At 35.2% G+C, this 13243-nt stretch overlaps 1 protein-coding gene across 8 annotated transcripts in view; it reads left to right on the forward strand.

The window, feature by feature from the left end:
• Positions 1 to 13243, forward strand: part of NT5C2 (5'-nucleotidase, cytosolic II) — a 138351-nt gene that overhangs the window by 105632 nt on the left and 19476 nt on the right. For 6 of the 8 annotated variants that reach the window (XM_070432369.1, XM_070432370.1, XM_070432367.1 and 3 more), the window contains 3 exons: positions 10159 to 10276; positions 11583 to 11678; positions 11955 to 11978. In XM_070432369.1, coding sequence (XP_070288470.1) covers positions 10159 to 10276; positions 11583 to 11678; positions 11955 to 11978 — 238 coding nt within the window. The remainder of the gene's footprint in view (positions 1 to 10158; positions 10277 to 11582; positions 11679 to 11954; positions 11979 to 13243) is intronic. The other 2 variants (XM_070432371.1, XM_070432373.1) reach the window with 1 other exon arrangement.

The raw sequence follows: 13243 nt of genomic DNA on the forward strand, positions 1-13243 counted from the left end.
ATGGATTACTAGTTTTCAGAGTTATGATATAGTGACATTGATAGTGAGCCTAGTGTTGATGCATCTGAAGTGTGTGGATAGACATCTCAAATGGCAGGCATGATTTGAATGGTACATTTATTGAGAGAGGGTGCTTATTGGCTTAGGGCTTATTTTATACTGTAAACTGCCCAATTTTGTTCTGAGAAAACATCTACATAGGGCTTTTCAAAGATTTCTTTCATTGTTTTCAATGTGTGAAATTATCTGACTCTTATGGAAAGTGTGGGAGGTGGGACCTAATTTGGATATTAGCTATTGGATATAAGCTATTTTCATAAGGAAACAGCTCTGTTTTTGATATTTTAGATAATGGCCACAGAAGACTTTCTTTGGGAGGGTGGTGGTATGATTTGATTTGGTTTTGATTACTCACTTATTTTGAGAATATTGTTCTTCATGTCATGGGGTTGATAGAATTGGCGGTGAGTAATCATTTAAAGCTTTGATTTGTCACTAATAAATAAGAGGGTGAGGCAAGCATACATACTTGTACTTAAAGGATTTTAAACTGTATATGTAATAATTCTCAACTTGTAATTTTCCGGAAGTAAACTATATAGACCTTTGGTTGAATGAAGTTGGGGAGGTTTTATTTTGTTCTGTTTTAGTTTGTTAAAAGAAATTGATGGGCTTACTTGTATTTTTGTTTTAATTTATGATTTTTAGTTACAGTGTTTAGTAACATAATCTATCCTAATGGGAACCTTATTATTGTCATCTCATCTGAATGCCACTTAATACCTTAAACAGTTTTTCAGAGATATCTCTTTATCATCAGCTATCTCTGTAAAGTGAGTTATGCGTATTTTATGTTTTTCTTAGTTCATTTGTAAGATTTCTATGTAATTGACATTTTTATATAAAATTAAAAACAAAACAAAAATCTTGTCTATTGACATAAATTAATTTTTCCTGATTGTCTTGAACCTAAATAAATTTTAATCCTGAAATCTGCCTATAGGAGTAATGTAGTATTGGCATTTAGCTTCTTATCTGTGTAATACTGTAGATTAATGCTTTATTTTTCTAATGAGATCGTGTATACTAATTATGCTTTAGTTTATCTACTAAATACAGCTGAGTTTATTTACGAAAGTCAATATTTAGAATCTAGGTAATACTGAGTCTTGTATATTAGCTTTGCCACTGTCCAACGGTGGACTATGTTTTATATAAAAAGTACCTGGCAGGCGTATTTATAATTCCTTTCTTATCCCAAGTTACTTTAGCAACATTCTTTGCACTTGATATATGTATATCAGTGTTGACAAAAAAAATTTCAAACCTAAAAGAAGGTTAAAAGAGGTTATTTGAGCCAGGGTTGAGGGCCAGATCTGGAAGCAAAATCTGAAAGAATTGAGATAATGCTCTAGGGCAGCCGTGGGCAAACTACGGCCCGCGGGCCAGATCCGGCCCGTTTGAAATGAATAAAACTAAAAAAAAAAAAAAAGACCGTACCCTTTTATGTAATGATGTTTACTTTGATTTTATATTAGTTCACACAAACACTCCATCCATGCTTTTGTTCCGGCCCTCTGGTCCAGTTTAAGAACCCATTGTGGCCCTCGAGTCAAAAAGTTTGCCCACCCCTGCTCTAGGGAATAAAAGTTTTGCAGTTTGGCCCTAGCCGGTTTTGCTCAGTGGATAGAGCGTGGGCCTGGGAACTGAAGAGTCCCGGGTTTGACTCTGGTCAAGGACACATGCCCGGGTTGTGGGCTCAATCCCCAGTGGGGGGCTTGCAGAGGGCAGCCGATCCATGATTCTCTCTCATCATGGATGTTTCTATCTCTCTCTCCCTCTTCCTTCCTCTCTGAAATCAAGAAAAATATATTAAAAAAAAAATTTTGCAGTTCGTTTTATTTTATTTTATTTATTTTTTTGTTTTGTTTAAAAATGCTTAAGAGACTTTAAAAAGACCCAAAGGCATCCAGGTTTAATTTAAGATCATCCTGAAGTGGTGTCTGTCGGTTTCTCCTTTTGTGAGGCATCAATTCAGTCCTTGTTAATGAGACACCCTGATAATTCTCATTGGATTGTGGCGATTTCCTGTGACTCCCAGTATCTGTCATAAATGTCCATCAGGTTATGAACAATGAGAAACGTAATATCAGAAATTATCACGAAACATCTGCAGATTCTGTTGAATATCCTTTCTGCATGATTCTTTGCAACCAGGCCCAGTGATTATCAGTTTGAGTAGTGGAGGTCATGATGAGTATCACCTGCAAAGACCGAGTGAATTGAAGGGGGATTTTTAAGTCCATCAAACTTGAAAAAGTCCACTTGTAAGGGGCAGAGATAGCCAGTAGATAATTCTTGTCTTCATTGACATTTTCAGACAGATGAGCTGTTTACTGTCTCAGGACCATGCAGGACCCATCTGGTATTAAATGCAGCTTTTTCAGAACAGAAACCAGCTAACACCCTTCAAGGTGAAACACCCGTTTGCAGTTCATTTTATACATTAGAATCAAAGGAGGAAGCGATAAGGAAGGTTCATGAAATCCATTGGTGGCATATTAAGATGGCAAGAAGAAAGTAAAGCAGGGAAATACCTCGGATTCAATAAAAAATAAAGTAGATGTATATTTCTTTTACATTGATGGGTGCAGGATAGTTAACATTTAAAACGCATGGTATACAGAGGTATGAGGATAAATGATAACAATGAGGAATGTTGGCGTCAGCTCCTCCCAGTATGGAGGTGTGCCAGCTCTTTACCCATCAGCATGTTGTTTATTCTCCCTGAGTCTTAGTTTCTTAATTTGATCAAAAAAGCGTTATAGGTGAATAAACTATCAGAATAAAGTTTCAATGAAATAATGTATGTAAAATAATAACGCATTGAAAGTAGTTTTGTTCTGACTGGTGATACTAAGTACTAATATACTGAGCTTGAACTGTAAGGAAAAATCTAAGTATAAATACGGAGAATAATAGCAATATTAAATTCATTTACACTGCTGTATATTGTGGAAAAATCTGTTATGTTAGATAAATGGCAGTGGAATAATTTTGTTTTTGAATTTTTAAATACTGCAAATGATCTTGAATTAATAGAAAGTGAAAGTTCTTATCTGAATAGCTTTTTAATGAGAAGGTATTTATTTGACATCAGATTGTTTCCGTAGAAATTAAGCAGTGTTTCCAGTGAATGGTATTTCTTACGTTTAGATCTTTGATCCATTTTGAGTTAAACATTTTTTTTTATTGATTTCAGAGAAAGGAAATGAGGGGAAGGGGGGCGAGAGAGAGAAGCATCAATGATGAGAGAATCATTGATCAGCTGCCTCCTGCATGCCCTCTACTGAGGATCAAGCCCACAACCCAGACATGTGTGCCCTGACTGGGAATTGAACCATGACTTCCTGGTTCATGGGCAGCCACGTCATTTTCAGTTAATTTTTGTACATGATGTCAGCTAAGGGTCTAACTTCATTCCTTTGCATGTGGATATTCCGTTTTCTCAACACTGTTGAAAAGACTGCCCTTTCCTTCCTGAATGGTCGTGGCATTCTGGTCAAAAATAATTTGGCTGTAGATAGGACTTTTTCTTCTTTTTAATGAAACCTATGACATTGTAAACCTTTGGGTCTGTGCTTCAGCATTTCTCCTTAAAGAAAGATGAGACTCCTTGCAGTAGTGGTGACTTAAATTAATATGGAACATCAGCTGAGTTGTACTTACTATGGATTGTCTATAAACTGGATGCATCTATTTGAAGTTCTTAGTGTGACAACAGTGTATATCTTGAAAGGTTTTTGGTACAAACCAAAGAAGATAACCTTCATTACAAAGTCAAGAATTTCTCATTGTCCCAAGTCTTAAGATAGTACTCAGGGCATCCTTCTCACAACTTGGAAAATGTAGAACTTCCACATTACCTTACTCCCCAGTCCTCCAAACATGTCTACTATATGCAAGATATTTTGTGTTGGAGAATGGGCACCTCCATTTGAGTAAAAGTTACTAGTAAAAGTTATTACCCTCCAACGTATTCTTGAGAGATTTATCAATTTGTGAATGGATAAAATGTATACAATTGACAATTAAAGGACTATAGTAATGTGTAGTTTGATAAGTAAAATGCATTCATTATCCCCTTAGTGGTCTTAAAAGCACTTTTGAACTGGGTTTTTTGTTTCTTGTTTTTCTGAAACAGTAGAATAAGAGGATAGGCAGAGTGCTTGAACAGAGAAACTAGGGTAACAAATGAAAATCAACAACCCAGGAACAAGAAACTACAAAAAAAGATGAAACGCTAAAAAGGAAAAAAAACCCAGGATTGTGGTTGATAAAATTATTAATAAAAAATAAATTGGAAAACACTCTCATAAAACCAAATAAAATAAAAATCTATTGGGAATTTATTATGAAGACTTGCCGGAAGTCAGTCCATCCTTGCTGCTTGACACAGTTGCTGCAGGGAAGAAACATCTGCATAGCATATGTTTCAAGGGACCTGGCGTATATGACATACTGTTCTTAATATGTTTGCTCCCCTTCTTAGCACTATGTGTTTTAACCAAGGTCACCTCTCTGAGAAAGGTTTCCCCAGGTGGGGATTTTCCCCTGGAGTTAGGGATTAACAGGACTAAGGAAGGGAATAAACCAGTAAAACCCCTTTTACAGCATAAAAGCAAATAACTATTCTTGTGTGGTTGGGTTGGATTTTGGTTTTTATAGTAATTGGTGGTGGTGGTTTCTCCTAGTTGTAATATTTTTAGGACTTTTAGACATTATATTTAGTCATTTATTTCTGTTTAATACCATTTCTCATAAAAATCCAGAAGTTGGAGAAGTCTGATGGTATGTTTAGCCTGAATTATCTCTAGGGCAAATGATTCTCTATATGGTTAAAGTAATACATATCTTAAAAATGTCAGTATCTGTAAGGGTTCTTCATGTAACTTTGAGTCAGTTATTTTGATAGACTGGGTAGTTTCTTTAACATTATGAAAGCGGAATAATATGACTGCACTTACAAGGGCAAATATCCACTGACAGAATAAAAATTTAAAAATTTCCTTTTTTCTACATTTAGACATTGGATTAGTTTTTTAGCAACATGAAGTTGATTCTTGTCTATATTATGATGGCAAATTTAGGTGTTGAAAGGGTAGAAGAGTAGATAGTTAGGTATAGGTAGATTTAATTTAAATAGGTACTCAAAAACAACATGAGACTGCTCTGGTTCATTCTTGTAATCTTTATTTAGTCTGTTTCAATTTTAAACACTGCCTACCAGCTGCATTCAGTTTCTACCATATTAACCTGAAATATGCTAGAGAAAATAAACTAAGACAAAAATAAATTAATTTTTTCTGTTTTTCCTTTTAACTTACATTTCAGGATCAGACTTGTTATATTCCAGGTTCAGGGTGCCAGAATAGTAAATAATGCACAATACTTAATGTTTATTTTCAATACCCTTGTTATGGGCAATTAGACAAATTTTAGTCTAATGATGATCACAGGCTTCTAAATAGGAGGGGGCAGTAACTCCTATAAATACCAGTTTCCAAATGCTATCTCCACTCCAGCCCATCACAATAGTTTTAAACCTGTTTTTGTTATTGTTTTGTTTTGTTGCTTTATTTTGTTTTTTAACAGGAGAGCCAGTGTAACTCCTTCAAGACTGGAGTGACACACTCTGCATCTGCATCTGCCTCATGTGAGTTCTCATTTTGGCAGCAGCACTCTGCTAGGCTGGAACCTCTGTAGAGGTTTGCCCTCCCGCCGGCGGCCCCCCCCCCCCCCCCCCCCCTTAAATCTAGAAACTACTACCACAGTGTGTCTTGGTGGCAACGGTAAAAAGTGCATGAGAATTCCAGACTTCCCTGCAGAAAGTTTCTGGCTCATTCCAAAGGCGCACTGTCTCCTCTTACCTAAGTTCTCTCTTGTATGAATAGCATCTACTTAAACAGAGCTCAGAGCTCTTATCCCCACAACATGCAGTTGATATCTTTTGAAGAACTGTTTTTTTCCTTGGAGATGATGGAGTAAAGAATATCTTTAAATGTTCTCAGTAGCTTTAGCTTTCAAAGCTTCGGTTGTTCTCTTTATAGGCTAGTTACGTAACCCGAGGACACTGTGTGCTGCCCTAGTGGCTGAAGCAGTCCTCTTTTTCGGACTCTAGCCCTTAAAATAACTTTTTTCTTTGTCTTTGGATATTGGGTAAATTAGGATAGGCCTGAGGACTTTCTTGAAGAAGAAATAAGCAGTACATGTGTGAGGTTATGTTTACTCTGAAGCTACTGGCTGTGTTTTGGGAAGTCAGTTGTAAGAATTGAGCTTGAAACTGCATCATTTACTGGCCAGTTTTTCAAGAGAAATTAAAATTAGAGCCTTTGTAGCTGTAGAGAGGCATAGCACTCTATAGTCAGAGGTAATGTATATAGTTCTCCACATATGTCAAGGCTGGCTTGTTTGAAAGAGGAATTTTATTATTTGTTTACTTATTTATGTATGTGTTTACTTTTTAAAAAAATGGTGGTAACTTTGTAGGCTTCAGGAAATAGTCATTTTTGCCATCAGGTCAGAACAAATTGTGATTATTCCCAAGGGACACTTAGAACAAAACATCTAAACTAGTGCTCTGTGCAGCTGTGGTTCTGTTTCTCAAGCCCTGGTTGTGCTTTATAGTTCCCTGACAGATGATTTAATGACCTGGGAGTTCGTGTTGCTGAAATGATTATCCGGGATGCTTATGAGAAAATGTCAATAGCTCATAGTTCTTACTGATTAATATAGAGCTTAGTGAAATAGATAGTGTTGTCTAAGTGGAGTTTGGCCTCTCTCTGCTGAATCCATTCCCATCTGTGACTAGAGCAATTTATTTTGGACTAGATAAAAGAAATTGGAGGGATAGTGGGTTTCAACACCCAAGCTTAAGTTTTGATGAGCTATGTAATCTAGAAATTCATTTTTAACAGTGGTAGTGTAGTACACCCCACCACAAAGAGCTTTGGATGAGACTTAGGGATAACCTAAATTCTTGCTTCAGCTAATGTTTGTACTTGCTATTATATAACTTCAGGCCAGCAAATGGGGAAAATACATGGTATTTTTGGGAAGTACCCTAAGCTCATTGAGAGAAAGGAAATTTAAAGTTTATTTCTATAGGTGGAATTTTTAGAAGGTCATCTCAATTGAACACTTTAGAGGAGTTCTGCCCTGGAATAAATACAATGTGGCAGGTGTAGAGGGTTTTATTTTTTCTGCTATTCTAGGGTTTGTTCTGGAAAAATAGGGATCTGAGATTTTATCTCCCCATCTTATTATTTTTTCCCCTACTAAAAATTCTGAACAAATTATTTTGGATTTCAGTCCAAAGTGTCTCATAGACATAGTTTTAATCACTATTACTCCATTATTCTATAAATTACCTGATTTTCTAACTAGGGAAAATTGCTCATTTAGGGAATTGAGGTTTGTTTGCTTGTTTTTTGTCTCCCATTCTTAAGGCAGATTCAGCAAGTTATCCTTCTGAAAAATTTTTAGTTGAAAACATTTGATATAGGCCAAATCATAAGAGTCAATGGGTTACACAAATTGGTTCGCTATACTGGAATTTTGTTTCATTAACTATTGCTTAAAATAAGTGGGGCTTTGTAGATTGGGAAGTAATTTTTGTTTTATGGAAATTTTAAAATGTTATTTTCTATCAATTGTGGTGGAATCACTGGGTGGGTATGAGATATTATTTTATATTCTCAGACTAATTCAAATTGACATCAGTGGATACCATGCTTTCCTGCTTTTATGATATAATACACCTGAACTGCCCTGTTAATGTGTATGAATATTTAACACTTCCTTTATCACAGTATATATCATCTAGATTTAAGAATTTCACACTTGAGACTTCAAAAAAAATTTTTGTGTGGGGTGAGGATGGGGTTAGAATTGAGGGGAGGAAAAAAAATATAGCCAGTTTTGAAAATGTTAGCTGGGGTTAGCATTAGCATTAACTTATTAATACATCCCAGGACAACAAAAGAAATGACAACTTTTGGGGGCATTGTTCTGATGAGATGAGACTTAGTGCATCTCCTAAAGGACCTTAATAATTCTAGGCTTTGAAAATATGACAAATGTTTAAAGGACTTTGAATGCTCACCTTGCTTTTTTAAAATTTCAATTTAATTTTAAAAACAGATCAAATACATTAATAATGTTACAAGTTTTCTTTTTTTAGTACAAAAGAAGGTACATAAAGTCTTCCTCCTTCCTTCCCCTGTCTCTTAGCCAGTCATCTCCCTTCTGTGGAGCAACCAGTATTATGATTTTCTTTTATGTATTTTCAGAAGTAGTCTAAAGCAGTGGTTGCCAACCGGTGGTCCGCAGACCACTGGTGGTCTTTGAGGTCCAAAAGGTTGGCGACAGCTGGTCTAAAGGATTGCTTTTGGAAAGGGAAAGTTGAATTGTACTCATTAAAATATTAGCATTAACTTTGATAAGCAGACTAATTGCAATGAAAAAATCAGAGTTGGAGCCATAGGCCGTATGTTAATCATAGATAGGAGAATTATAATAATGTAATGATAATAGTTGCATTATTATGAGAATGTAGGAATAGAATGGATTTGTTTTTGGCCTCATTTGGCATTTAGCAAGAAAACAAGTCTTTTGGGGGGGGGGGGGTCTTTTTTTTTTTTATTAATATGACTTACCCACTCCTAGAGACTGACAGAAGGATGCTTACCTAGATACTAAATATTTCATTTGGAAGAAGCCTAATTAAAGGAATAACATTTTGTTTATGTTGAACTGCAGTGATGATTCTAAAAAGTATCTTTTATTATAGAAAATTTCAGATATACACGATATAAGAGGAAAAACCCCATATTCCAAAATCCATTTTATTTCACCTGTAAAAAACAGTGTGCTTCTTTGGCAGATAAGAAGACATATATATTTTTTATACATATACTTGCACATCCCAATTCTTCCATAATCACATCTAATAAAATGAATCACAATTTTTTTTTGGTTAATCCTCACCGGAGAATATTTTTTTCCATTACTTGTTAGAGAGAGTGGAAGGGAGGGGGATAGAGAGAAAGAGAGAAAAAGGGAGAGATAGGGAGAGATATCAACTGGTTGCCTCCCACACGTGCCCTGACTGGGGATAGGGAGCAAACCCCAACCCAGGTATGTGCCCTTGACCTAAATTGAGCCCAAGACCCTTGGGTTATAAGGACCAACTCTCTAAACACAGAGTAACACGGCCAGGGTGAAATAAATCATAATTCTTTAATGTCGTGTAACTTCCAAGTTCATATCCTGATTTTTCTAATTATCTCAGACATGTCTTTTTATGGTTGATTTTGCAGTAAAAACTTATACAATTGCAATTATGATGACTATAATATTGTTAGGGCTAATAAGAAAACAAGTGAGTCCTGACAAATAGAATTATGCTGCTTAAAGAAGGAATATAATGTAGCTAACAAGCCAAATAGGAATTCCAAAAATAGATTGGGTTTTTTCATAGCTCATTTTTAAGGATTTGTACACCAGTTATGCACACCAGTGAAGCCTTCAACAGATATAGACCTCTACCCAGTTTTCTATTTTACTTACATTCTCATGGTTAATATCACAACTGTGCATATTAGTTTTTTCCCCCTGTTTTAGATTGTAGATATGAAAGAATAAAGAGGAAAACAATGTTTGAATTAGGTTCCTTAAAAATGAAAGAACTATTCTGAAATGTCTGATAATTTAACTATTACTGCTGCTCCTACTATATATAATATTACCCGTTTCAACAAACTAACAGTTGAGTTCTGTGACTGCTTGGGGCAGTACAAAACATGAATTGGGGGCAAAAAGAAAAAAAAAAGGCATATTTAGAAAGAGGGAGGATCTGGTAGAAATTTAGGAAAGGGAGGAAAGAGTAGAAATTCACTCATTTGCCTTCTATTTTATTTTATTTTTTTGTTTGTTTTTTTGTTTTGTTTTTTGTTTTTTGTTTTTTTAATTTTTATTTTTCGCTAAAAGTATTACAAAGGGTATTACATAAGTGTCCTTTTTCCCCCCCGCCCTTAACAAGCGCCTTCTATTTTAATTGGCTATTCTTTTAATGAGAACCTTTTTTTTTGTGTGCAGTGTACAAGTCCCCAGAGTATGAGTCCCTTGGTTTTGAGCTTACTGTGGAGAGATTAGTTTCTATTGGCTATCCTCAGGAACTGCTCAGCTTTGCTTATGATTCTACATTCCCTACCAGGTAATTTTTCAAGATTATTTTGGATTATCCCCTATTTAATAATTCCAAATGCAGCCCTGATTAAAAAATAAAAAGGTGTGTTTTTTCCTTTTCAGTTGGTTGATGTTGATTTTAAAATTATCAAGGACTTTTTATGTACACCATATCTTTTCTATTCTTGAATTGAGCTTCATTTATTGCCATTGAAGGAGATCCATTTATGGAAAAGAAACAGGATTACTAGTAAAACTGATGGGCAGTAATCAGTCACAGATGTTCCTACCTATATATAACTTTGGTTGTTGGAAAGCAATTACAGGTTTTGCTAATACACTTAATTTGGTAATCAGGAGCCTTTTTATTTTTTTAAATATTTTTACTGATTTCAGAGAGAAAGGGAGAGGGAGAGATAGAAACATCAGTGATGAAGGAGAATCATTGATTGGCTGCCTCCTGCATGCTCCACACTGGGTATTGAGCCCACAACCCAGACATATTCCCTGACCTGGAATTGAATCATGACTTCCTGGTTCATAGGTCAATGGTCAACCACTGAGCCATGCTGGCCGGGCAGGAGCCTCTTTAAAAAAAAAAAAATTATTGATTGATGAGAAAGAGAGAGAGAGAGAGAGAGAAATTTATAGTTCCACTTATTTATGCATTCATTGGTTGCTTCTTATATGTGCCCTGGCTGGAGATCCAATGCACAATCTTGGTGTATTGAGATGATGCTCAAACCAACTGAGCTACCTACTTTGTCAGGGCTGGAAGAGCCTTTTTAAAATACACACACACACACACACACACACACACACACACCTGTGACCTCCTGGTTCATAGGTCAATGTTCAACCACTGAGCTAGGGGAACCTTCTGACAGTTTGCACTAATAAATTTGATTAGGAAAGATTTAAGATTAAATTGTGTTTTTTTGAGATGTCACCATCATATATGTCCCATATACAACATCTAAAAGAGGGAAATATAAGCCAGCTCAGTTTTGTCCAAGGAAATTAAGACTGTTTTAGGATGGAACCAGCTGAGTTAAGAGGAATTACAGTTTATACCTTGTTTCATTAAGCTCTCGTTCCTTATAGAAAACAGTTGTGATTATTTATCGAGACAGAGTAAATAATTTTTAGTTGCTCTGGGATTAGTTTTTAAGATTTCATTCACTTACTTTAGTCTCTAGGGTTATGTTGTTTTAGGACATACTTGAGTTGCCATAAAGCTTGAATAAGATGAGTTTGGTTCATGGTGATTGAGTAATATAAGATTATTGCCTGTATTATTTTGCATTATTGATAATGTTTTCATTTTCACATAGGGGACTTGTCTTTGATACACTATATGGAAATCTTTTGAAAGTTGATGCCTATGGAAACCTCTTGGTCTGTGCACATGGATTTAACTTCATAAGGGGGTGAGTACAAAGAAACCTTTTAGTCTCTTTCTAGTATTTGTATAGTCAAACAATATGAAGATGACAATGTCTTAAGGATACTTTACAATTACTTATCAGGCAGTTAAGACCCAAGCTGACTTATAAATAGAGCTAGCAGTTATCTTTTGTTTAAAATAAGTGCTTTCTAATGATAGAGCATCCAAAAAAGGTAATCTTGAAACTTGCCCAAAAAGAACTGTAGTGGCTTTGACTTATTTGAGATTCTAAGATTTTTATTTTCTCCTTTTAATACAGTTCTCAGGTAGCTGCTCAGAAGAGGTATGTACATAAAAGTGCTTTGAAACATTTAAAACTACAACAGTGTAAATGACTAAGATTTTTAACAGCTAATACATTATTTTTTTTTATATTCTAATGAATAGCTTCAAATATTAGATTGTTAAAATTTTTTAAAACATGGGGTTAAAAATGAATACAGGGTAACAATATTTAAAACAAATAAGGATAAGCTTTATTTTTATAATCAGACTGTTTTTCACTATTCTTACTAATTTGGACTTTTTACCCTAGTAAACAGTAGATAAAATTTAGTGTCTACTATTTTTTAGTGAAACATTCCAATTTTCTCTTTAAACATTACAATACCACAGTTTGACAACTTCTGTAATTATTATAGTGCCAATATCCATATGTAAAATAGCTTAGGTTTTACAGTTATACATCTTCTCTAGTACTATACTACCTACTTTACCAGTGGCACTGTGTTAGGATCAGAGCGACTCTTAAAACCAAAATAGGTTACGTGTCAGTCTTTCGTGTAACTTTGTCATGAATTATTCATTCTCATTGGCCAGGTAGTAAAAACAGCACAGTCTACATTGAAATTGCTAAAGAGACAATATATTTTTGGTAAATAAATTTTATGATCAGAGGCACCAACTAATTGAAACTTCGAGTTTCCTTTAAATCTGTGGTTATAGCAAGACCCTACTTAGAATTGAAGCATCTTATGCAAGACTCCTCAGCTGATTCTTGGAAATCTTCAGGGCTCAAAGATTTCCAAAATATATAGTGAGAAAAGTGTGAAGTAAACATCCCACCTTGACACACCTGGACAGGCCTTTCTTTCACTGTCATATCTGCCCTTCTTTCACTATTCCTCTCATGAGGGGTTTGTTCACAATCCATGAATATCGCGATGCAGGATTTAAACGTGAAGTGATTGCAAGTAGTACTAGCAGCCTAAGCTATTTTACATATGGATATTGGCACTATAATTCAGAATCCCAGTGAAGATGAACCAACATTCTATTTATTAATGTCTGAAAAGGGATTTTTGTGCTGTGGGGGGAGGGGTAGGTAGTCAAAGAAGAAGAGAGAAGCAGTTCTATAAATTAGTACTACAATTAGATTTACTAACTCAATATCCAAAAACCTTCTTTCTTCCCCTAAGCTAGTAATGTTTCAAATACCACCTTTGGAAATAAATTTAATAGTGTTTCAAAAATAAGTCATTTATGAGTAAATGCAGAATCATTCAACCAGCACTTAGCACTACATGGTCTTTTAAGTCAAAAAGTCCA

The sequence above is a fragment of the Myotis yumanensis genome, unplaced genomic scaffold (genome assembly GCF_028538775.1).
Source record: "Myotis yumanensis isolate MYYU_CA2020_CCGP unplaced genomic scaffold, mMyoYum1.0.hap1 SCAF_13, whole genome shotgun sequence".
Lineage (NCBI taxonomy): Eukaryota > Metazoa > Chordata > Mammalia > Chiroptera > Vespertilionidae > Myotis > Myotis yumanensis.